General features: G+C 39.4%; 1 protein-coding gene across 2 annotated transcripts in view; it reads left to right on the top strand.

Annotated features, from left to right (window-relative positions):
• SYN2 (synapsin II) overlaps positions 1 to 25,733 on the top strand; it is a 347,358-nt gene that overhangs the window by 303,965 nt on the left and 17,660 nt on the right. For both annotated transcript variants that reach the window (XM_067543755.1, XM_067543756.1), the window contains exon 10: positions 10,681 to 10,830. In XM_067543755.1, coding sequence (XP_067399856.1) covers positions 10,681 to 10,830 — 150 coding nt within the window. The remainder of the gene's footprint in view (positions 1 to 10,680; positions 10,831 to 25,733) is intronic.

Genomic DNA, 25,733 nt, shown 5'->3' on the forward strand with positions numbered 1-25,733 from the left:
CTTTAGAGAAAATAAGGCATAAAAATCTTAAAGGTTATGAAAAATCAAAATATAACATAAGGAATACTGAATGGTATCCCTGTAGATGGTACTTTTAGTTCTTCTTTCCTTAACCCCATCTGATTCAGAAAATCTCATTGGTAAGTCATTAAATAAAGAGAATCACATGTTAAACATGGCCTGCAATTAACAAATAAATTATCTATGAATAATTTGCATCCCTAAATTAGGCAGTTAGGCATCTAAATGTATGCACCTGTGGTACATAACTGCACCTACAATTTTCTGCCAGAACTGTACTGCAGCAGCAAAATTCCAACTGCTTTATTGTTTGAGACCTGGCCAAAAATAAAGAGCATACTTTATACTATATCACCCACCATGGGATGATATCAGTTGATACCACATTTTAGCTCATTAAAAGAAACCAGATCCAGCTGTAAAAATTGTTTGCCCAGTTGATCAAGACTTTCCCTTATTCAGACATTTCTGACAATGTATTACAGTAGCCTGTGCTATAGGAAATTTTGGATTATCTGGAAATCAAAGTTAGTCTTTTAAAGGTAAATATGGCCCCTAGATGTATCTGAGAAACAACATCTGTCTGTGAGGATTCACATTTCCAGTCAAGTGTCAGCTAAATTTTCACTATAGAACTTGAAGTTAAACCAAGTGAACTGTCTACAAATGGCCTTTCAAATTATGACTTTTCCAACAGGCTTCTGGTGCAATAAGGTTCAATTCCTTAAACATCAGGGTTGTCCTACATGCATTAAAGTATATTGAAAAGTACATAGAGCAATTCAATTTTGGTTTTTAAAGTTTTCCACTGAAGTTTGCCAGAGATTGGTCAAGAAACAATGAGATCAGCAGTTATCTTAAGCAGAAAAGTATTAGGACTGAATATATTGGTGAGGGAATAGTAATGGAATGGGGAACTTTTCATCTCTAGTTCACTGGTTCTAATTCAGCATAGGTCAAAAGTAACTCAAAGCCATTACCAGCTGAAGGGTAATTGGTGGTCTGTGTAGAATAGGCTAGTGATCTTGGTTCAGGTCTTAGTGAGCAAGTTCCTATCCCATCATAGATTATAGAACCAGAAAGGACCATTGTGATCATCTAGTCTGACCTCAGTATAACATAGGCCACAGGACTTTCCTGAATCAATTCCTGTTTGAACTAGAGCATAAAAAAACAAATTTTCCACTGATGGAGAATCTATTCTAAATGCGTTATAGTTAAGTGTTCTGTCACCTCAGTCCTTCACATGTCCTTTTATAGCTGTAGGTTAACAACATTATCACTCCTAATATACTTCTCTGAATTATTTCTACATGGTTTTTTTGGTTTATAGAACATGCATTACTGTTTAAAGTTTAAATTCCAGCTGTGGCCATTACTTTTGGTAGGATACAGAAATCAGGTGTTTGGTTTCTGTTCCTGATTGGATAAGCCTAACTCCTAGAATCAGGATTCTACTGCAAGTCTGTGCATTCAAAATTCACTTAAATTAAATATCTCTGACTATTCTTTAGCATTTACTGTTTCTGTGGATGTTTCTGCCAGTAAACTCACTACATTAGAGAATGACTAAACTTTTTCCTAGCAGTAACTACCTCTTAGTAATGAGACCATCTCCTGTCTCACTATCCCCACTGACCTCCCAGTCATTCTTTGATTTCCAGTTGCATATCGTTCCCGAGGCAACTACTATAATAGCCTGTAGAAAAAGCCACACATAAACAAACAACCTCAAATTCTGCCAATGCCCCACTTCTCAAAATCAGTCCACCTCCAATGCACACAAGCAATTCCCCTTACCTCCCACTCAACCTAAATTAGTCCTCAAACTATTAGTTTACCATAAAGTCAATAATTCTCCCCATACTTAAAATCTCACATTCACAGTTAAAATAAATTCTAACCCGCACATTCATAATCAATACCTCCCACAATCACAAACAGATCCCTTCCACACAAACCCGGTTCTGCTTACTTCCCCACATTTTTGTCAATTTCTCTCATGGACAGGCAATTCAAAACAACTTCCTTCCTCACAATTAGAGTGATATCTGAAAATTGACTATCAATGCTCCCCAGTCCAATTCAATTCCCCTTATACCCACTGTACCTCATTTCTCCTCCCACATTCATTTTTAGTCAATTCCACCCCCTTTCTCCCACCAGACATGAACTCAATTATTTTCTCCTTCCCTATTCTATAAACAATCACCCCTTCAGACGCCCTAGTCCACCTCCTGCATTCAGCCCCTTCCAAGACCCTAGCTCCATCTCTGTTTTTTTCCCTCCCACATCCACCTCATAATTCCCACAACCTCCTTCACCTTCTCCCACTCTCTCAGTGCAGGGTCCACACTCCTGCCTCCCACTTCTCCTTTATCGCCACTGCTCCTCTTTCCCATGACCCAATTTTGCCTGGCTCTTCATTTAATTCTCTTCTTGGCAGCTCTTGCTGTTCTTTCAGTGAAAGCAGATTCTTTAATGGAGGAACATCCCTCAGCAACAGCAGCCCCAAGATGTCTTTCCCTCAGCAGCAGTGGATCCCTTTGCAGCTCCTGATGTTCACTGTGGCAGAGGTTTCAACTGCCTACCGCCCCCATTCCCATTTCATAAGGTATTCTCAGAACAAGGAGAGCAAATACAATACTTCTGACTCTGAAGGGATAATGCTATGGAGGCCCTGGCTCATGCCGTCTCCACATATGGAACTCCAACCCACAATAAACCTCCAGAGTTTGAACAAGGAGCAAGAACAACATGGCAGTGACATTTCTCCCTCTTTCTAACCAACTCCAGCCTCATAGTCAAGATCTGAGTCACCTCCACACACACAAGCAGAGAGGATAGTCTGGCTCAGTGATCCTACACACCATTGAAGTTTCAGATTTCATTATACAACACAGGAGTTCTCTACACACCATTTGGACTTAGTGGTTCCAAAAAATTGTGACTTCATTGGTGCTATTTCTGTGACTACTGCTATGTATTTATTCTCCTTCACAGCTTCAAAAAATAGGCCACAGAGCTGTTAACTGTTCTTCAAAAATTGTTCTCATATGCTAAGAGAAATACACCTTATGGAATCAGTTACTATAGTACATATGAGCAATTGACAATCATAATTGACCATGACCCTGCAAAACACAATTCTATTGACATCTGCAAAAGTAACACATTACACTTTATAAATTACAGAGGTCTTTTTCTGTGGAACTGTTTTCATTGAAAGTCCAAGGCTTTTAATAGTAGCTAAATGAAGTAGTTATTTATTTTCCACTATTACTTTAAGCATGGCTTTCAACAGCTTCAAACCCACCTATGTGGCAGAACGATGTCAAAGACACATGGCCACGTTTGAAGCTGACTTCAAAGCAGACAATGTAACAATGTGCAGAGTTGCCAGCTGTGCTTACAGATGTGACCTGAAACACGGAAGAAATGTGAAAGTTTATCCAAGCCTTCCTTGAAGACACTCCATGGAAACTCCCATAAGTCTGGTCAGCCCGGAGTGCTTCAAAGGGCACACTCTTGAAGCTACAGTTGACCAAGAGCGCTAATGCCAGGACTCAGAGCTATTACTGCCCATGTAGATGCAGACCTTCCTCTTCCCCATCAAGGCCAGCAGGGCATCTTCACTAATGAAGCACCTTGGATGGTCAACAGTAAAGGTGAGGGCTCCATAGATTGTCAGTGCCTCAGTTTGTTCAGGACTTTGGCAATTTAAGTCAGAAATACTGATCTCCAGCTCACTGCCTGAAGCTAAACCACTGCACAAGAGATTGGGGCATTAGGAAAATGTCTAGCAGTTCCACAACAATACCTTTGTTGAAGCCCCAATTCCTGACAGCTCTCTATACAGACCTTCCAAGTTTGCATTCATGATTTTGGTGTGAAATATGGGACAGCAATTCCAGAGATCTACTAATGGTTGATTGCTCCATCTATGAGGCTGTCACAAAATCAACTGTACCAACTTTGTGGCAATCCTCTCATCCTGTATTGGTGGAGTTAGGGTGTTTCAGAGCAGTCAGAGCACTTTTTGTGTTGAGGTCATCGCTTACACCATGAGCATCTCCTGAGGAGTATGATGATGTGTCATTCAGGACTCATTCTTGCAGTCACACATTCTCAGCTTCATCATCAGTAGCACCTCTTGACTCATGTGACATTTGTAGGAGGTAGAATCCCTTTCTGAGGTACACAGAGACTGGATGGAAGTGATCACATAGTCATTTATATCCATCCAGTAGAGTAATACCAACTCAGGGTACAGACAGTGACAAGTTTGCCCCAGTAAAAAAATAGGGTTCAGTATATTTAAATAGTTAGATAAATGTTTGCACAATATTGTACATGATTAAACTTGTATTTCAAGCTACAAAGCAAAGGAATGTTGACTAAGATTAATTTTGAATAAAAAACAAATGTTCCGTGGAGGCTTTTTGGGGGGAGTGAGGAGGTAATTAATAAAAATGTTCATGAGGATGTGTGGAGTTGACTTAGGACATGATAATGGTTCAGAAAGAGCCAGTATGCTCCATTATGTAAAAAAAAATTGTATTTTATAAAAATGTCACTAGATAAGGATTTCAATGACAGACACAAGGTGGGTGAGATAATAGCTTTTATTTGATCAGCTCTGAAAGAGACAAGATTTTGAGCTACACCGACCTAGAGATTGTGGTGGATGTGATGTTTGTTAAGGATTTCACAGTATACTTTTTCCCCAAAGCAATCAATGTGATGATCATACGTATGGTTTTGTCCATTGTTTGGGGGAAGTGGGAGGTGTGTTCAGTCAGATTATTCTATTTTCTTGAATGTTGGTGGGGACTTGGTAGTTGTGAGTGGTATCTTTGTTGTGGAAAAAATTCTTTGAGGCAGAGTCGGTGAAAGAATACTTTTAGTTCTCCACATTAGTATGGTATTAGATTCTCTGGTAACGCAGAAATTCAGTCCCTTGGTAGTACAGCTAATTCAGCTCCAGTTAGGGGTAGTCTTGATAAGTTGATGACGTTGTGGAGGCATGTAGCGTCCACAAGACACTTTTCAAGATCCATGGATCCTGCACAAGCCTGTCGCAACATGTGGTGTATCTCATTCAGTCCTCAAATGTCCCAACAACTACTATGTTGGTGAAACCAGACAATCACTACACTCTCAAATGTACTCACACAGAAAAGGGATGAAAGACAAAAACCACTCTGTAACCTGGGGGTGCACACTTTTCACAAAATGATCACTCTACTTTTGACCTTTCCGTCCTTGTCCTCAAAGGAAACCTGCACAACACCTTCAAAAGACTAGCCTGGGAGCTTAAATTCATAACTTAGCTAGACACTAAAAACCAGAGACTAAGGGCTTCTCTTAAAACGCTGTAGCGGCACACCTGCACCACAGTAGCACTTCAGTGAAGACACTACCTACACAACGGGAGGACTTCACGCATTGGTGTTGGTAATCCACCTCCCCAAGAGGTGGTAGCTAGGTTGATGGGAGAATCCTCCATCAACCTAGCGCTGTCTATCCCGGGGGTTAAGTTGGTTTAACTGCCTCATTCCAGTGTGTGGATTTTTCACAGCCTTGAGTAGCCTAGTTATACAGTACTGATCTAATTTGCTAGTGTAGATTCAGTCTCAATAGAGACACTCGTTTTCTTTCTCATTACAACAATCTGTAACCCTCTATCCCTCCTTTATCCTATGACTACAGAGGTGTTTATTGCCCACTTCATCTTGCAACATGGTATGAATTTATGTTTAACAATCTGTTCCATCTTATGTAGCTGTGACACTCGGATTACCTTTCCCAAACCTGAAAAAGAGAGCTGTGTGGCTCAAAAGCTTGTCTTTTTCATCAACAGATGTTGGTCCAATAAAAGATATTTCTTCACCCATGTTACGTCTCTCATATCCTGGGACAAACATGGCTATAACAACACTGCAAACAAGGTTTTACATCACAGGGTAATAGCTCCTGAGCTCCAAAGCCTTTTGGGTTAAAAAAACATTTTAAAATGCACTTTTAGAACTGTCCAGCCTCTCCAATGTTGTGAACAATATTTTGTTTTTACTTTTTACTGACAAAAAGTATAGGAATACCCAAGGGAATAAATCCCTTCAAGTAACTGAAACATCTGTATGAAAACCACAAAAACCAAATAAATTTTAAGACAGGTTGGCAGAACTGAGTGAATTTAAGATAACTTGGAAACCATTGCCTACGATTGGCAGGGTTTCTACGCCAGGTTTTCTGCCTCCCCTTCTGGGAGTGCTTCCCTCTAAACTCAAAAGCTCATTTTGCTTATCTTGGGACTCCTGCTGAATTTCTGTCCCAACTCTGAAAGTTGGTTGGATCTGGTTTGTTTAAAAAACAAAACAAAAAAACCCACTAGGTAGAAGTAGAAGTAGAAGTTCTAGGGGCCCACTGAAGCCAGTGGAAAGAATTCCATTGACTTCAAAAGACTTTGGATCAGGCCCTTGATAGGAACTGATTTAACCACTGTAATTTCAACGTCATGTTAACAGCAGCATAACCATCATAACTCAAAACTAAAATCCCTCTATAAAGTTATAAATCTATTATAGGCAAGTTTGTTAATAACCTGTCATTTTCCTAATATTAGGACGTATGTAAGAACCTTTCATTTTAAAAAAGGAAAAAGCCTTTAACCACTTTGAAAAAGAAAGATTTTTCTATATTTTTACAATGAAGAGTTATATAAGCTAAATAAAGGTAAGCTTAAGAGGCAGTGTTATCTAGTGATAAACTCTTTGTGGAAAGGACTTTAACTGAATTGTATCTTCCATCTGTGAGTTTCCCAAAGTAATTTAGAAACATTCATTGGAGTTAGTCCCCCAATAAGGCAAGTGTTATTTCCGTTTTACAGATGAGTAAACTGAGACACAGCTCAGTTAACTGACTTACTCAACAGAATTAAGATCTCCAGTCTCCCATTTCTGCCCCTTAAGCACAAGACCATACTTTTCTCTCATGCACTGATGAGCAAAATAGAAATGTCTATCTGGAAAGTGTCCTGTAAATCCCAATGTTGTGTAAAAGTTAACTAATTAAGAACCAGGAACCCCCCCCTCCCCGGGTTCTAATCTTAACTCCGCTACGCTTCAACTTTGTGGCTTTAAGCCCCTTTTTGGGCCAAATTTTTTCCTGTTTAATGTTGGTAGACTTACACTAAGGATGAATTTGTCCCTTTGTTTCTTTCCTTACCCATGAAACGGGGATACTACTTGCTTGTCTTGTTGGGGAATGCTGAGAATTAATATAGTTAATATGTAAGGCAATTTTAAAAATTGTTATAATTAATTGTTGATAAAACCTTTAAGAAACTTAAGTACATTACTCAAAAAGAGGGACCAACATTTTCAAGTAACTACTGATTTGGGTACTCAATTTGAGGAGCATTTTAAAGGGGAATGATTGCCAGAAAGTGCTGCACATTCACCCTCTGAAAATCAGGCTCCTTTTAAAAGTTGTCTCCATTGGGCATCTGGAAGTTCAGGAATTATGTCACTAGTCACTTCTGACCAAGATTTTCAAAATGTTCAATGCATTCCTAGTAACCCTTCCCCACTCCCATCTCAAAGAAGATGATTGCTAACCCAGAGGAAATAACTTAATTGAATACTAATAGATGAGCATTTAGGTGTTACTTTAATGCAATTATAAATAATTATAGTGTTCAAGTGATAACTTGCTGAGAATGACGGTTGATGCCCATAGTTATTGATATGATATTGAACTAAGGCCCAGATTTTAACAAACATTCCATTGTATAATTACTCCATTACACAGTTTTATACAGGAGTAAAGAGTCGGGTCCTAAATTCAAAACCAATGTATTCTGCTAGTATCACGAAGCTTGTCTCTGGTCTCACAGAATTGAAACTCTGACTTCAGTGGAGTACTCCTGATCTACACCAGGATAAGTGAGAGAAGAATCAAGCCCTTGAAGTCTACTGTCTGTTACTTTCTCTGGCAAAAATCAGAACATGCTGTTCTTACATGTTTTGCATGTAGCTTTCCCTCTAGGACACTAAGAGCTAGGAAACAACCTCAAGAATAAACTGTATGTTAAAACAAATACAGTATTCTCTTTTCCTCATTTCTGTGGCTATGATTTATCTACTTATACATCACAGGAACATGGCAAGAAAATTTGAAAAATATACAGTATGTACCACTGCAAAAATATTAATTAATTAATGTGAAAAAATATCAAACTTTATAGTAACCTTGAGTGCAAGTATATATTTCTGCAATACCATTGATGTGGCACAAGAGAGGAACAACATTCATGCATTTCTTAAAAAACATCTGCTTGAAATGTAATTTTATTTCTTTGTTGGATTTGGGTTTGTTTTGGTAAACCTCTCAGCTCGGAGGAAGATTTTTTATTCTTGGGGCATCCTTTAGACTTTGTAGTCCTGAAGACCCCAAATCAAGAGTTCCTAGCATCTTAATTACAAATATACATTGCTACTGTCTACCTAAATTTGGAGGTGGAGAGGTGAGGAGGAGAGAATAAAAGTACTTGTAAGTTTCAAATTGTTACATAGTGACATTCTCTTGTTTCAGATTAATGTGACTAGATTTAATCATAGAATCATAGGACTGGAAGGGACCTCAAGAAGTCATCTAGTGCAGTCCCCTGCACTTATGGCAGGACTACATATTATCTAGATCACCCCTGATAGATGTTTGTCTAACCTGCTCTTTAAAATCTCCAATGCTGGAGATTCCACAACCTTATTAGGCAATTTATTCCAGTGCTTAACTACCCTGACAGTTAGGAATTTTTTCCTAATGTCCAACCTAAACTGCCCTGACTACAATTTAAGCCTTTTGCTTCTTGTCCTATCCTCAGAGGTTAACAAGAACAATTTTTCTCCCTCCTTCTTGTAACACCCTTTTATGTGCTTGAAAACTGTTATGTCCCCTCAGTCTTCTCTTCTCCAGATTAAACAAACCTAATTTTTCAACTTTTCCCTCATAGGTCATGTTTTCTAGACCTTTAATCATTTTTGTTGCTCTTCTCTGGACTTCCTCCAATTTGTCCACATCTTTCCTGAAATGTGGCACCCAGAACTGGACAAAAAATACTCCAATTGAGGCCTAATCAATGCAGAGTAGAGTGGAAAAATTACTCCTCGTGTTTTGCTTACACATCCCAGAATGATGTTTGCTTTCTGCAATAATGTTACGCTGTTGACTCATATTTAGCTTGTGATCCACTATGACCCCCAGATCTCTTTCTGCAGTACTCTTTTTGGACTGTCTCATTCACAATTTTTTTTTAGAAAAGCATCTAATCAATTTGAAAATTCCCAAGCCACCTAACATTCCTTAAAATGTAATCTGTTATTAGCATCTGTATCATATGAAATAGCAGCTGGGTAGCATAGTTATGAAAAATTGTTACACTGAACATAATTTATTTAGGTACCAATCTTCCCTTGAGCATCCACCTTGAGTGCCTGGGCTAGCTAGCAGGAGAGGAATGGAGAGAAGCAGGGTAGGAATCTTCTCCATCCTGGATGCAGAGCTGCTCCACTTAGGCTACTGCAGGCTGCTGGGTTGGGAGTGTCTTTGCAGTCTCTAGTCCATCCCTTCCAAAAATGGGGAAGGACCAGACGCTCCCTACAGTGCAAGTCCTCTGGCTTTCCCCCTCTCCCATCTTGTCCCTGTGCAATCTTTAAATCACCCAGTGTGCTGCCACATGACAAGTATCCACATACTTGGGCTCCACACCACATAGGATTCATAACCTCTACCTCCTCCCTTGTGCAATTGAATTGCACTGATTCTGCAGTAGGGAGGCCTTTCACACATGCAAAATTGGAGGGCAGGATTTACCCCTTAGGAAGAACACATCAGGTACAAATAGAATAAAAAGTGCATTTGTGGAAATACTTCAGTCTGCAAACTCCTACAACATCTGTACTACATACACAGTACTTTTCAAAAACAACCCTATCAATAATAATGGCACATATGGCCTTGTTTCAGATTTTACATTAACCAGTAAGGACCATGGGATCAAAGTCTATCAGAAAAGCCAGGCAATTCAAGTTCTGACTCAGTGTTTCCCTAAACATGTTCCATTAAGGGGATCAGGTTTGAGCCACACAAAGCATGAAGGGGAAATAGCCCTTTAAAACATTGAATAACCCAGCATTAACAGGGAAATACTTCACATTTCAGGCCCTCTTCAGGGAATCCTAGTGCCTCTTTATACTCCCTAGCAATTTCAGTGGTGAGGTTCTCGGAGGAACCATGTTCCCATGGAGGACCCACACATGGCATCCCCAACAAATGTCAAAAGGCAGTCACATGGGTATATTGCCTTGGGATTGGGAAGGGATGATGCCATGGAGGGTGACATTCTCTGCTCAGAAACAGCCCATATACAGCACAGAAACAAACTCAGATCATACGGAGTGGCTTCCAGTTTCCACGAAGGGCATGATGATACTTAAGCTCAATTCCCTTTCCTCTCACAAAAATCAAACCATTTCTACATCTTTCTCTCCTTTTTTGCAGAACAAACTAGGTGGATGATCTGAAATTCACAGACACAAACATGGAGTGGGTTTGCTACAACACTACGTTCACTAGCTAATCAGCTGTTGTATATTATAGGTAATGGACTGTGCAATGCCTTTGATTGGTGAACATCAGGCTGAAGACAGACAACTTATAACTGATCTAGTTGTAAGCAAAATGAACCAAATGTTTTCCAAAACACCTATACCATCTCCTCAGAGACCCACTGCCACTCAACAGCCTCAGGTAAGAAACTTCTACTTTTAAATACATAGTAGGATAAAAACAAAGAGTTCTGTAGCACTTTAAAGACTTAACAAATTTAATTTCAGTAAGCATAAGCTTTCGTGGGTTGCACCCCACTTCCTCAGATGCAGTTGGTAGTAGGATAATATATGTAAGTTTAAGGTCAAGATTTCACTTGCATTAAAGGATTTGGCTAGAGAAGTTACATACAGATACAGCCACAAAGATTCAAGAACATCTAATCGAAGGCATCCAGCAAGGAATTTTATATGCCTTGGATATGTTCCATGCTGTATAGAATTGTCATTTTTAGAAGGTATTCTGGAAACAACAATTAACTTGTGTGGATCAAAAGCATTTTGGTGATGTGGTTCAATGTGCAGAGTTGTAGCTATTTAAGTACCTTGATAGCTCTGGATTAGGTATTATTCAGCTGAGTTGTCAATAGAGAAAATGGGGTCCTTGTTATGTGGTAATAGCTAAGGCTGCGAGTCTGTCACACAGGTCACGGAAGTCATAGATTCCATAACTTTCTGTGACCTCTGTGACTTCCGCAGCTGCAGTAGGTGGTGCAGTTGACGTCAGGGCTGCCCAAGCACCTGGTCCTGGAGCCAGCCACACCGCCTGCTGCTGCAGTGGCCTTGGGGACTCCTGAGCAGCACTCTCGGTAACTCTAGAGGCAGTCGGAGAGCAGTTCCCGGGGGCTTTGGAGTAGTGGGTGGCCGGGAGCAGTCAGCCCTCACTGCTGGAGCAGGGACCAGCAGTCAGCCCCCAGTCCCTCCTACTCTGGGAGCAGTTAACATTTAGTCAGGGGTATTTATAGTAAAAATCATGGATAGGTCACTGGCTGTGAATTTTTGTTTATTGCCCATGACCTGTCTATGACTTACTAAAAATACCCACAACTAAATCTTAGCCTTAGTAAGTAATAGGTCATATCTCTGTAAAAATATGGTGATAATAAACCCAAGAGGTACTGCCCTAGACAGCATTTGCCTTTATTGGAAGATGAAACCAAGAGTGCTTGATAATAACTTGTCTTATTGAAGAAGATTTTACTGAGATCCATTGACTACAAAGTCTGCGAAGTAAATGATGATCATGTGATCAATTTAATATGACACAAAGAAGGAGAATAACCAGTGATTTTAAAACTGGAATGTACCCTAAGTGTGTTTACTGTTTCAATAAGCAGTTGTCTGGACTGAATTGTTCATTTGCAGTGTTATGAGAAGGATGGAGATGCATTCAATTTGACATACGTAGCCTAAAGCTTTGAGGACAGGAATTTCAGAGTTCTGATCCTGGGTATGCTATAGATCTGTTCTGTGACTTAGGTTAAGTCTCTTATCTTCTGTGGGCTAGATCCACAAAGGGGACTTAGGCTCAGCATTGCAACACCTAACTTTAGGCCACTCAGCCACCTAATGGAATCCACAGCCCTGAGTCACGTGCCTAAGTTCCTCCATAGAACGCACAGAGAGAGTTACGTGCCTAAGAATGGGATTCACAAATGCCAGCACACTGAACAGGGCACTGAGTAAACTAGAAGAGGGGTGTAATAGCCTAAGCTCTGCCCCTCAGATGGAATTAGACACCTAACGGCAGATGCCTTCTTCTGCTGGGAGGTGGCAATCCTGTATTGAAATCCCTGCTCCGCATCAGGCAGAGGGGAGATTTGAACCTGGGTGTTCCACATCCTGAGTGAGTACTCTAACCACTGGGCTAAACGTTTTAAGTAGGCACCAGCACTTTGTGCGAGGCCCAATCCAGTAGGTGTACACTGAGCATGCCTACAGGATTGCGCCCTGTAGGCAAGATAGGCAGGACAATTCTCAGTTTGAGGATCCCTCTGGGGTTTAGTGTGAGCTTGGGTCTCAGATGTCAGAACTTAGGCAGCTGTGTACATGCCTAGTAACCGAAATTTAGGCACCTGCAGGGAGTGGTGCTGGAACAATTTTTATAGTGGAGATGCTGATGATGGAAACCATGTATTTGGTGTTTGTTATTACTTCTTCAACCCAGGGGACATGGCAGCACCCCTATTTCCAGCAGAATTAGGTGGCAGCTGAGCAGGTGATTTGAGGATCCAAATTTTGGACTTAGGCACCTGAAGTTACAGTTAGGCACCTGAATCCCTTTGTTGATCTAGCCTTCTGCATCCCCACATCACTGTCTTTAAAATAAGAATATTACTTACTTAACTCTTGGGTGTGTGGCAAAGATTAATTCATATTTGTGCTGTGCTTTGAAGATGTGAAGTGCTATGTAAATGTGAAATATTATTCCATATGAGGTCACAGTCAATGAGATTGAGCCTGAGAGGGTTTGAGCAGTTGCAACTTCTGTGGACTTTAGTGGGTGTTTTAGGTATTCAGCACTTCTCAGGATCAGACCTAAATGAACAGTTGAGAATGAGATTCTCTAGCTATACTGATAGGGCCAATGGTGATTGTTTAAGCAATAAAATGGACCCAATCCATAGGTTATGAGTTACCATCTCTAATTGAAAAGTCTATTTTTAATTCTGAATAGGCCCCATACCAGGTAAGCAGCTTTGTGGTGCATCTCAAGTAGACCAAATCTTGAGGGAGAGTGACTAATTTCCTCTTTAAATATATCATAATAATTTGTTCAAAACAAAACAAACCACCACCATCCCACATAAAGAAATGGTGTGGTGTCTATTTATATTATAACCACTAGAAACTGAGCACAAAATTGTTTCAACCTCATAACCACATACAATGAAGAATTTCCATCCACCATGACTCAAATCCATTGTAAAGGGCACCTTAAAAAAAAGTCAGAGAGGAAAAAAAATCACTTGAGTACCGAACATGCTTTCTTTCAGGACCAACAAGCTAACTATATATGAAAACATAACAACAACAAGCCAATGTAGAAGTGTTGCCCATAGCACCAAAGAGAAATGTAAAATTGATAGAATAAATGAAAAGTGTTGTCAGATTTATAGATAGCTTCCTCCCCTGACCCGAAAATGAAGTATTAAAGGCAGTCACTGACCGAAAATCTAGGATACCAGTTAGGCACTTGTGCCTAGATTTCAGGGAGATCCAAGGTGTGGGAATGTTTGTGTAAATGATTACTACTGCCATATAAGCAAGTTGGCTGTTATTGTACTCAAATTGGGTATGTTCCTGTTTGTACACACAAGTCTACACTCAAAAGTAGGTCCAAAATGAGTGAACTCCACCAGCCTCCTTTTATAGAAATCTGGTCCTTAAAGCTCTTGCTACAGTAACTAATGTAATTCATGAGATGCACGTAGAACTAAAGAATCATAGAAACTGGAAGGGACCTAGAGACTTCTTCTAATCCAGTCCCCCCCACACTCAAGACAGGATCAAGTATTAACTAGACCATCCTTGACAGGTGTCTGTCCAACCTACTCTTAGAAAATGTCCAATGACAGAGATTCCACAACCTCCCTATGCAGTTTAATCCAGTGCTTAACTACTCTGACAGTAGGAAGTTTTTCCTAATGTCCATCCTAAACCACCCTTGCTGCAATTTGAGCCCATTGCCTCTTGTCCTATCCTCAGAGTTTAAGGAGAACAATTTTTCTCCCTCCTCCTTGTAACAATCTTTTATGTACTTGAAAACTGTTATGTCCCCTCTCAGTCTTCTCCAGACTAAACAAACCCAATTTTTTTCAATCTTCCCACATCGGTCACATTTTCTACATCTTTAATCATTTTTGTTGCTCTTCTCTGGACTTTCTCCAGTTTGTCTACATCTTTCCTGAAATGCCCAGAACTGGACACAATATGCTTGTTGAGGTCTAATCAGTGCAGAATAGAGCAGAAGAATTACTTTTCATGTCTTGCTGATACTCCTGTTAATAAATCCCAGAATAATGTTTGCTTTTTTGCAACCATGTTATACCGTTGACTCATATTTAGCTTGTGATCCACTATGGTCCCAGATCCCTTTCCACAGTACTCCTTCTTAGGCAGTCATTTCCCATTTTGTATGTTTGCAACTAATTGTTCCTTCCTAAGTGGAGTACTTTGCATTTGTCCTTATTGAATTTCTTCCTATTTACTTCACGCCATTTCTCCAATTTGTCCAGATCATTCTGAATTTTAATCTTGTCCTCCAAAGTACTCGCAAGCCCTCCCAGGCTGGTATCATCTACAAATTTTATAAAAGTGTACTCTCTCTGCCATTATCTAAATCAGCGGTTCTCAAGTACCACCGGTGGTACTTACGAGAAGGCTGGGTGCCGTGCCGTACCGTGCCGCCGAATCCGCCGCCGGAAGTGCCCTCCCGCCCGCCCTTGCGAAACTTTGCCACGGAAAATGGGCACATGGCGGAAGGGTTTCGGCGGCGGGTATTGTTTCCCCCATGTCTCTCCCCGCCGCCGCGAAACCCCGCCGCAAATCCCTCCTGCCGCTGCCGCGAAACCTCACCGCTGCCACACGTCCCCTCCCTTTTTTTCCCGAGTGGTACTCGGGTCGGGTACAGTCAGGTCAAGTGGTACTTGACCTGACTGTACCTGGCCCGAGTGGTACTCGGGGAAAAAAAGGTTGAGAACCGCTGATCTAAATCATTAATGAAGATAGTGAACAGAACCAGACCCAAAACTGATACCCGCAGGACCCCACTTGATATGCCCTTCCAACTTGATTGTGAATCACTGAGAACCACTCTCTGGGGGGAATGGTTTTCCAACCCCATCTAGGTTGTATTTCCCTAGTTTGTTTATGAATTGTACTAGGAGCTTTGTTGCAGGACGTTGAATTAGCCATCTTTGTTTCTGTCAGCTATGTTGGAGACCTGACCCCTCCCCAAGAAATCTTCCACTATACACAGATGTGAGAATCCTAAGACTTATTCATGAAAGGCCTCGCTATAATAGTTTGTGCTCAGAATTATCCTGAAACCTAGGACTGGTGGAAAAGTTTCCATCCAAACTTCCTTCCAACATACTGTTAGTTGACAACATCTTTCTTTTCTTTTTTTTTTTGTGGAAAGGGTCTGTTTTCCTTGAAATCTTCAAAAAATAAAGTGGGGAGGAAGCCACAAATTGTTTTTTAAATTCTATTTATGGTTTTTTGATACAAAGTCAAAATTTCCATGGCAAATTTCAATCATGGCAAATAAAAATTTCATTTTCACTTAAAGTTTCTGCAAAAAATATATATATATATTCTGACCTACTCTACTAATAACAGCAGTCTTCTATTTTCCTTCTGCTCTTTTAATAGTCTCAACTGAACACTTCAAAAATCTTTGGATTTTTCTAGAATTGTATGAGCTAAATAGTCAGGGAATTGTTCCATCTGCTGGAAACAACAGCTAAGAATTTTGAGTCAGCTGAGCCCCTTAAATCCATAGGGACATCGTGACTGACAGGTTCATGGCTGTCTGTCCCCATCTGCTGGCAGGAAGGATCTGTATTCGAACACCTGGACTGCCAGAACTAGACTTTGCACATGATTACATAAAATCGTTTGCACTCTTCTAGTAGTCTGTTGAGGGTCTTTGGATATGCAGCTACAATATAGAATTATAGAACGGTAGGGTGGAAGGGACCTTATGAAGTCACCAAGTCCAGGCTCTTGTGCTGTGGCAGGACAAAGCCTCAATCACCCCAATAGGTGTTTGTCCAATCTGTTTTTAAAAACTTCCAGTGATGGGTAATCCACAATCTCTCTGTGAAGTCTATTCCAGGGCTTAATTATCTTTATAGTTAGAAAGCTTTTCCTGATATCTAACCTAAATCTCTCTTGCTGCAGATTAAGTCCATTACTTCTTGTCCTATTGTCAGTGGACATGCAGAACAATTGATCGCAGTCCTCTTTATAACAACCCTTAACATATGTGAATACTGTTTTCAGGTCCCTCTCAGTTGTCTTTTCTCAAGACTAAACATGCCCAGGTTTTTCTTTTCCCACTTTTTCCCATAGGTCAGATTCTTTAAACTTTTTATCATTTTTGTTGCTCTCCTCTTGCTTCTCTCCAATTTTTCCACATCTTTTCATTGTGGCACCCATAATTGGACGCAGTACTCCAGTTGAGGCCACATCAGTGCCAAGTACCTCCTGTGTCTTAAATACGACACCCCTATTAATACACCCCAGAATTTTAGCTTTTTTTGCAGCTGCATCACATTGTTGACTCATTCAATTTGTGATCCACTGTAACCTTCATATCTTTTTCAGTAGTACTACCACCTACCCAGTTATTCCCCATTTTGTAGTTCTGTATTTGATTTTTCCTTCCTAAATGAAGTATATTGCACTTGTCTTTGTTAAATTTCATCTTGTGAAATTCAGAACAAGTGCTCCAATTTGTCAAAGTTGCTTTGAATTTTAATTCTCTCTTCTAAAGTGATTGCAATCCCCAAACACACACACACTCCCAGGTTGGTGTAATCTGCCAATTTTTATAAGCATACTCTCCATTTTATTATCCAAGTCATTACTGAAAATATTGAATAGTACCAGATGCAGACTGACCCCTGCATGACCCTACTAAATTCGCTCTCCAAGTTTGACAGTGAACCATTAATAACTACTCTTTGAGTACATTTTTTCAATCAGTTGTGCACTCCCTCCTTTTAGTAATTTCCTCTAGACCCTGTTTCCCTAGTTTGCTAATGAGAATGTCATGTGGGACTGTGTCATAAGCCTTACTGAATTCAAGATATATCATTTACTACTTCACGACTGTCCCTAGGCCAGTAACGCTGTCAAAGAAAGAAATTAGGTTGGTTTGGCATGCTTTGTTCTTGAGAAATCCATGCCGGCTATTCCTTATAACTCTGTTATCCTCCAGGAGCTTACAAACTGGTTGTTTAATAATTTGATCCCATATCTTTCCAGGTATCAAAGTTAGGCTGACTGGTTTATAATTCCCCAGATCGTCCTTGCTCCCCTTTGTAAAGATAAGTACTATGTTTGCCCTTTTCTAGTTTTCTGTGACTTCATCCATCCTCCAGGAGTTCTCCAAGATAATTGCTAACAGTTCTGAGATTGCTTCAGCTAGTTCCTTAAGTACCTGAGGACGAATTTCATCAGGCTCTGCTGAATTGAATACATCTAAGTTATCTAAATATTCTTTAACCTGTTCTTACCCTATTCTGACTTGCATTCCTTCCCTCTTGTTAATATTAATTGTGTTGAGTATCTGGTCACAATTTAACTTTTTAGTGAAGACTGAACCAAAACATTAACAAAAGCATTAAAACACTTCTGTTTTCATGATGTCATCAGTTATTAGCTCTCCTTTGCTGCTAATAGAGGACCTACATGTTCTTTCCTCTTTCTCCTACTCCTAATGTGAACCTCTTCTTATTGCTTTTTTTCTCCCTTGGTAGGTGTAACTCATTTTGTGCCTTAGCCTTTCTGATTTTGTTTCTGCATGCTTGTGCTATTCTTTTGTATTCCTCGTTAGCAATTTGTTCAAGTTTTCACTTTTTGTAGGATTCCTTTCTGATAAAAACTTTGTGTAGACCAGGTTCTGAGCCCAAGACAAATTGTACAAAAAGTAGTGTTAAGGCAAACTATCTAGCCATTGAATGATGCTGAGTTATGATAAAATTATTTCAGTGCAGATGCACAAGTGCCATATTACAATGGCAAATTCTGAGAGTACATTTATGGGAGTGCAAGTCTATGACGATTCTGTTAGGAAGAAGTCAAGATGATCTCAGTACAACTCTACAGAGGCCATGTTGCAATATCAACAAAAGGGCAAAACTCTTGCTGTAGGATACACAGCCATTAAGGACATAGGAAATAGCATGTGTGCATGCTTTTATGTTTAACTGATTCAGAACATAATATCTTAGACTAGCTAACAAAGTCCAGCACATTTTAAGTGAAGCTGGCAACAGCATCTTTAATACTGAAATGACTGTGTCTTCTTTAAAAGTAAGATCATAAAACAACAGTAATAGGGGATATGATCAACAGCACACTAGTGAAAGAGCCATTTATCTAACTGGTTTGAAATAGGTATAGTAGGACCCAGAGAAGTTTTATCTTTAACAAACCATTCAGGATTTAAAAAAAAATTCCCCCAGAAGAAGCCCTTGTATATTGAAACTAAGTACAGCAAATGGATGTAGAAACTAGGTCAAGTCCTTCCCCTCAGATTTACAGAATTTCTGGCTGATTTAATTTCATTTTCACTATCACTGTCCTCACTATCCATCACTCGTTCTTCACATGACATGTGATTGGCTCAATAATGCCAGGGAGCTGGACTCAGTATTTCCTCTAGATTCTTCATTCCAGTAACTATTACAGGAATAGAACTGAACTTGACCACCCGTAGTGGGACAAGTTTGGGAAAAAGCAATGCTCAAAGCAGTTAGCATTGGTTCTGTAGAGAAATGACAAAATTACACCAATCAAGTTCACACTATTAACACCTTTACAGTTCTGTCTTCAACAGAAACTCAGAACCATGATTTCCTCTATCAGTCATGTTTCGGGGGGTTTTAATTGCATGTTGCTTATGTTTAGTAGGTTGGTGGGAATCTGCTTTAATCTATTTGAGTGAGAGTGTCAACCTGACAGTACAACAGTTTGATTTGGCTTTACAAAATGTTTATATAAAGAGGACCTAATTTTATAGAAGAAAAATCCTACACCTAACTGTGGAAGCACAAGGAAACCTAGAATTGAGTACAAATGTGTTGAACAGGAGAGACAAGATATGGGTAGCCCACACAAAGGTCCATGCCAGATGGACCCCACCCCCACAGCATTTTCTGCTTTGTCCATCCCCACACACAGTTTGAGTAATGGCAATGGCTGACTGGGGGAGAAACACAGCCAATGCCGGTAGATCTTCTTCTACACAGATCCATCAACCATTAAACATACTGCAGCATCCAGACTATAGCTAAACTACTGAGTATCTCCACAGTCAAAGGGAGGCCATTCCTTTTTTCTCCACCTGCTAGTACTAGAGTTTAGCTTTTTAGGCATTAAGAACTTATTTTTCTGCCTCTGGAGCGGAAGGAAAGACCACCATAAGTATATAAATTAAAGGGTAGGTTAAATAGTTCTATAGGAGTAACAGAAGATCCAGATACTGATATTCAAACTGTGAAGTCTTGCTAAAGCAGAGCAAAAAAGTCTAAAGTAATTATATCCATAGTAGTAAAGAGCAGCAGTAACAATAATCATAGAATCATAAACATATAAGGCTGGAAGGGACCACAAGAGGTCATCAAGTCCAGCTCCTTCCCCTCCCCCCTGTGCTGAGGCAGGACCAAGTAAACCTAGACCATTCTTTACAGGTAGTTTCCAACCTGTTCTTAAAAACCTACTGTGATGGGGAGTCTGGCATTAAGACATTTGATTAAAATAATTGTTTATAGATAGTACACACATTTTTTAGAGAAGTAAAGAAACCCCTGTATTTCTGTCTCTTAATGTAATATTTCATATTAAGGGCAGAATGCTGGGATGCAGTGCAACTGCTTTGCATTGAAGAACTGGTAGCCTAAAGCTGGTGTAAGCAGAAGTGGGAGGATCACTCCAGATTTAGGTGCATCTTCTGATGGCATAGAGCCACCGTAACAAGGCTTCTCTATATCCCCCTCATCCCTAGCTGATGGGATCTTGAGGTTGTTGGCAGCTAGCACAGGTCGGGTCAGCCTTCAGTCTGCTCTAAATTATGCCAGAGTACCAGCCTGGCATAGTTCACACATGATCAAGGAAGCACAGGCCACATTAGCTGCAGTGTGGGTGCATAACTCAGTGTGGGTGCAGTGTGCATAACTCAGGATTTGGCCCAAGATTCTTCAGTGGAAACAATATGAACATAGTGCTGCTGTTTGCCTCTTTAATTGTGTATTTACATTGTTGAAATCTTACATCAGGTTACATCATAATATGAATCAATGCAACTTGTCAAAAAACGTTAGGCAGTACAGTGAGTTTAGATATGCTCAGTTAATTTTCTATGGGCTACTTTAGCAAATGTGATATGTCTCTTTTCTATTGAATTGCTTCATCATGAAAGTTTGCATCCACTTTGTGAGCTACCACTCAGTATAGGAAGTGGAAGTAAATAACTGCACACAGTGTGAGTCAATGGAGTATCAGTATCTTGGCCTTGTATTCTTTTGAAGGACGTAGCCCACAGTGAGCAAAGTTCTCTTTCCATTAAAATTTGCTTGACATATTTCTGCCTCAAAAGCAAGTGAATTAGACTGGGGGTACATACTTTCCAGATTCATAAGTGTCAGCAAACCATCTAAACTTTCTGCTTGAAGCTCAGTAAAGAACAGTGGAAAAGAAATGGATGCTGCACCATGAATCACTTAAAGCAGTGCCCCCATAAAACATTTATAAATATTTTAAAAGAGTAGAATTGTACTACAGAGAAATAGTCATCTCTCTGCTGTACTACAGCACATCTTAGTTATTTAAGTTATAGTGACATCTTGTGGTAGTTTTACTTTTTTGTGATGGGCAGATGTTATTTACTGTTTAATGAAAAAGATTAATATGCAAGTCAATTGTCAGTAGAACCACACATTAATATAAAATATATTTAGCTAGTGGCAGCCTGCTGTTTTTAGTTTATTAAACTTCAAAAAAGTAACTATTAGGCTGTGATTGCAGCCATCCATCTACTTCTACAAGAAGAGGGCAGTACAGCTTAATGGCATCAGCAAGAATGTAATTGAGGAAGCAAGTGTGAAACAAAAGAGAAAACAAGAGTCCAAACACACACAGTGTTGGGGAGGAAAGTCGAAAGGGAGGAACAGGTAGAACTGTATTATAATGTAGCATGGTCGTCTCATGCTCCTCTTTTGTATAAATAGGGATCTAATATACCAAAGTCCTTGGTTTTATCCTGTATTCTGAAAACAATTCCTTTATAAAAAGCAGCCATTCAGACACAGGGCAATGGGATTACTCAAATCCTTAAAATTAAGCAGGTACTTTACTTCTTTACTGGATCAAAACTTTATGTAAACAAGTTTCCACGTTTTTGCTGTCAGAGCCAACCTCTTCACTAGGAAATGGCCATTTTTGCTAATTAAAAAGATGCTTACCTTAGGGGGAAAAGTCAAAGAAATTGTCCCATCTTAAGTCCATAGAGAAATGCAATAACCCTTTAGATAAAAGTAGTTTTGCGCTTCATTGGAAATATTTCACATCCCTCTGTTCTGAACTATAGGCTAAGAAACCATACTGATTTTGTAGTTGCATATCTGAAACATTGCAGCTGTTGGATATTAAGCATAGAAGTCCAAGAGGTGCTCTACCTTTGGCAAGGCACTTGTGACAAATAGCCAATCAGTCTCACTTAATGATCAGCCATTCATCATCATTTTGTTTCAATAAAGAGGTATTTAGTCCTCTGAACAGAATTATGATAATTCATAATCTTTTCAAACAGGAAATATGTTCAAGTCACATCCTAGATAGTAAGTCTGAACATTTCTGGACACAAAGCTACTGTGGGTATATTTTCAACTATGAAAAATTGAATATTTTAGCCAGCTATTTCTTCCTCTGACAGGGCAGGTAGACTCAAACTGAGGGAATAGGAGCAGTCTATTTCCGTTCACTGGTTAAAACTTTCCTTCAGCAGTGCTCTAAGAAACAACAGTGGAATCACCAGCAAAATGGCAGCACTTTTGATAGCAGAGGGTCTGTGTTTGTCTAACCCTTGCTGTGTAGGAATCTGATTCTCAGTCAGGTCTATTAAATCAGTCTTCTGTATACTTAGAAACACTTGAAGTGCTAATATTGAAAATTAAAGCTAAGTTTTCAAAAATATTCAATCTATTTCCTTCATCTCTGTTGTCTGTGAGGCAACCTTGCACCTGAACTCTCACTTAGAGCACCAAGGATGACTACAGAATTACACAAACATCCCAGTGGGGCTGAAGACTACAGTCAAACGTGTATAGCCTCCTGTTTTAAGAGATCATTCCAAAATGTCTTCAAACATACAGAATACAAATTAGTGCCATCTTCACCAGCAGGCATCCCACTTTCCATTACAGATTTCCCTGTATTTCATTTTAGTAATGGGTGCTGACAGGTTTCAAAAGGAGTCTAGGAGAGATGTACTAAAAATGCTAATAATGCCAGCTATTGGAGTGGAGGACTGGAATAAAATTGGAGCAGTAGCTAAATCAGATACTAGTAGTCACCAGTAAGCACTGAAGATTATTTTTAAATACCACCTTGAAGAACCTGGATAAAGGTCAGAAAATATGAATCACTGAATCTTGACCCTATTGCCAGGGCCAGCCCTACACCAAATGACACCCCCAGGTGAGGAGCATCTTCAGTACCACTCCACTCGTTAAACTTTTAAAATACCTTCTTTTTATTGCATTTGTAGCCCATTTAACAGAACACCTGAAACATTTTACTTCATTCTATTTTCCCTTTTGTTGCTAACATCAAAAACAGCCCAGAGCCCAGTGCCCTCCAAACCTGCAAAACTGTATTGCACGTGTTTCCAGTATTTGTAATATTGACTTCTGTTTAGCTCAACAATAATAGAGAACTTAATGACAGAGAAATACTGCCTTAGACTCAACTGCTTGTTGAGGAAAGATGTTATTTAAAAAAAAGAAAAAACAAGTATTTGATGTGGTTCAGGACATATCTTAACAGCTATAAAACTATTCTATTAATAACATGCAGTATATGATTTATGCCAAACATGTGAACTTGGCTTGGCTATAGCTACTCTGTTTAAAATATTGAAAATAGTAAGTTTATATACAAAAATACCCAATATCTTCAACTTTGGCATCGTTTAAAAACAGTGGATATTGACATATAGAAGTGTGTTAGCATACAGACATAGTGATGGTAGTACAAATATTACTCTATTTTTATGGATACAAATTTGTCATGGTAAAATGATGCATAATTTATAGCACAGTCATGGTGAAAAATAGACAATTTCATGCTACGGTCATATCAACTATGTGGACCTGCTGGTGTGCATTAACGGTTTGTTAGTTCGCTTTCAATTAGTCCTGTTTCAAAGAGGACTAGATAAAAGCAAAGTAAAACTGCTAACATGCAACAGCAGATGAAAATAAACTAAAGAAAACTATAGTAAAACTATAGTAAAATCCACAACTCTATGACAGTGGTGTTCTTTCACACTCTAATTTAAATAGAAAATTGTACAGATTCCGTGAAAACTGTTACAATCAACACAGAATTATATTGTTATCTATTTTGAAATATCCATTGGGTTGCTATACCAGCAGACAGAGTAATTGTTAAGTGACACAGTGGAAAGTATTGCCCAACTCTGCTTATTTATGGTCACTGACGAGCAACAGGAACTAATGCAGATGCAGCACGTGTGTGGGCTTTATTGGGCAAATTCTGCGGATCTTATTCAGGCAAACTTCCATTGATATCATTGTAAGTTTGTCCAAATAAACACAGAATACAATCTGAGCAAAAACCTAGGTATGTGGCCTGATATTATTGGATGATTTATTTATTTATGTTAATCACCACAATGGTTCCTGGAACTATAAATAAAAAATAATTTTCATTTTCTGTCCTTACTCACTCAGCACAAATTGACGGATTATCTAATTGAGTTAAGTTTTGAAGGATGGCTTTCTCTCTTGTTTTAGCTCTGTCTGTTGAAGCAGACGCTGCCTTTTAAAAGTCCTGAAACTCTTTAAACTGTTGCTCTCAGGAACACATAGGTTTCTTTTTTAAGGGACAATTAACCTAAGATAGATGTTTGTTGTCAGTAGTCTTTGGGCTACCTATTTTCTAGTACAGTGTCATATTCAGATGCATTGTACTTTAGTCACTTCTCTCTCTCACATCCCCACACGTACATATATAATTAAAACACAGGTTTGATTGTGTGTGTCTGTATTATTAGAGAGGGAAGGTGGGTGAGGAAATCTCTTTTTTTGGACCAACTGTTGTTGGCGGAAGATACAAGCTTTCGAGCTTACACAGAGCTCTTCTTCAGGTCTGTGTATTATTCTCAGCTTCTGTATTACTTTAACACACAAGGGGGAGCTCTTTCCCAATGCATAGTCTGCATTCCTTCACTATCTATGGGGAATAATTCTTTGACTTGGAGAGACTTACTTACATGCCTACTGTGCAACTATACTTTTACTACTCCCTTTTCATAAATTGTACTACAAATATTTCCTCCTGAAGCAAGAGTCACAATAAACTATAAGAGAACATTACTTTACCTCAGGACTCCTAACTAAAAATGGAGAGAAACCATCCAGCTCTAATGGGTTGATATATCTTCATAATTAACTTCTTCTTCCTAACACTTAATACACTTCTCTCTCAGCTGGAGCCTGATCCTGCTTTTTATATTTTTTGGAGAGCAATGTTTAACAGAAGCAAATCCACATGAGCAGCTCATCTTTAACACTGTTCCAAAATCTAATCAGATTTGGATTTTTGGAAATAAAACTCTTTCTAATTTGTGCTCCTGGATAACAATCCTACAGAAAATTAAACAGTGTTTTTTAAGTACATCAGAAGCAGAAAATCTGCCAAACAATCACTAGGGCCACTAGATGATCAAGGTACCAAAGGAGCACTCAAGAAAGGCAAGGCTGTTGTGGAGAAACTAAATGAATTCTTTGCATCAGTCTTCACTGCTGAGGATGTGAGGGAGATTCCCACACCTGAGACTTTATATGACAAATATGAGGAACTGTCCCAGACTGAGGTGTAAATAGCAGTGATTTGGAACAAATCGAGAAATTAAACACTAATATTAAAGTCACCAGGACCAACTGGTATTCAGCCACGAGTTCTGAAGAAACTCAAATATGAAATAGCAGAACTACTAACCTTGGTATGGAACCTCTCTCTTAAATCAGCCTCTGTACCAGATGACTGGCGGCTAGCTAATACAATTCC

The sequence above is a fragment of the Emydura macquarii genome, unplaced genomic scaffold (genome assembly GCF_026122565.2).
Source record: "Emydura macquarii macquarii isolate MOO-44397 ecotype Brisbane River unplaced genomic scaffold, CSIRO-AGI_Emac_v2 contig_968, whole genome shotgun sequence".
In the NCBI taxonomy this organism is placed as follows: Eukaryota; Metazoa; Chordata; order Testudines; family Chelidae; genus Emydura; species Emydura macquarii.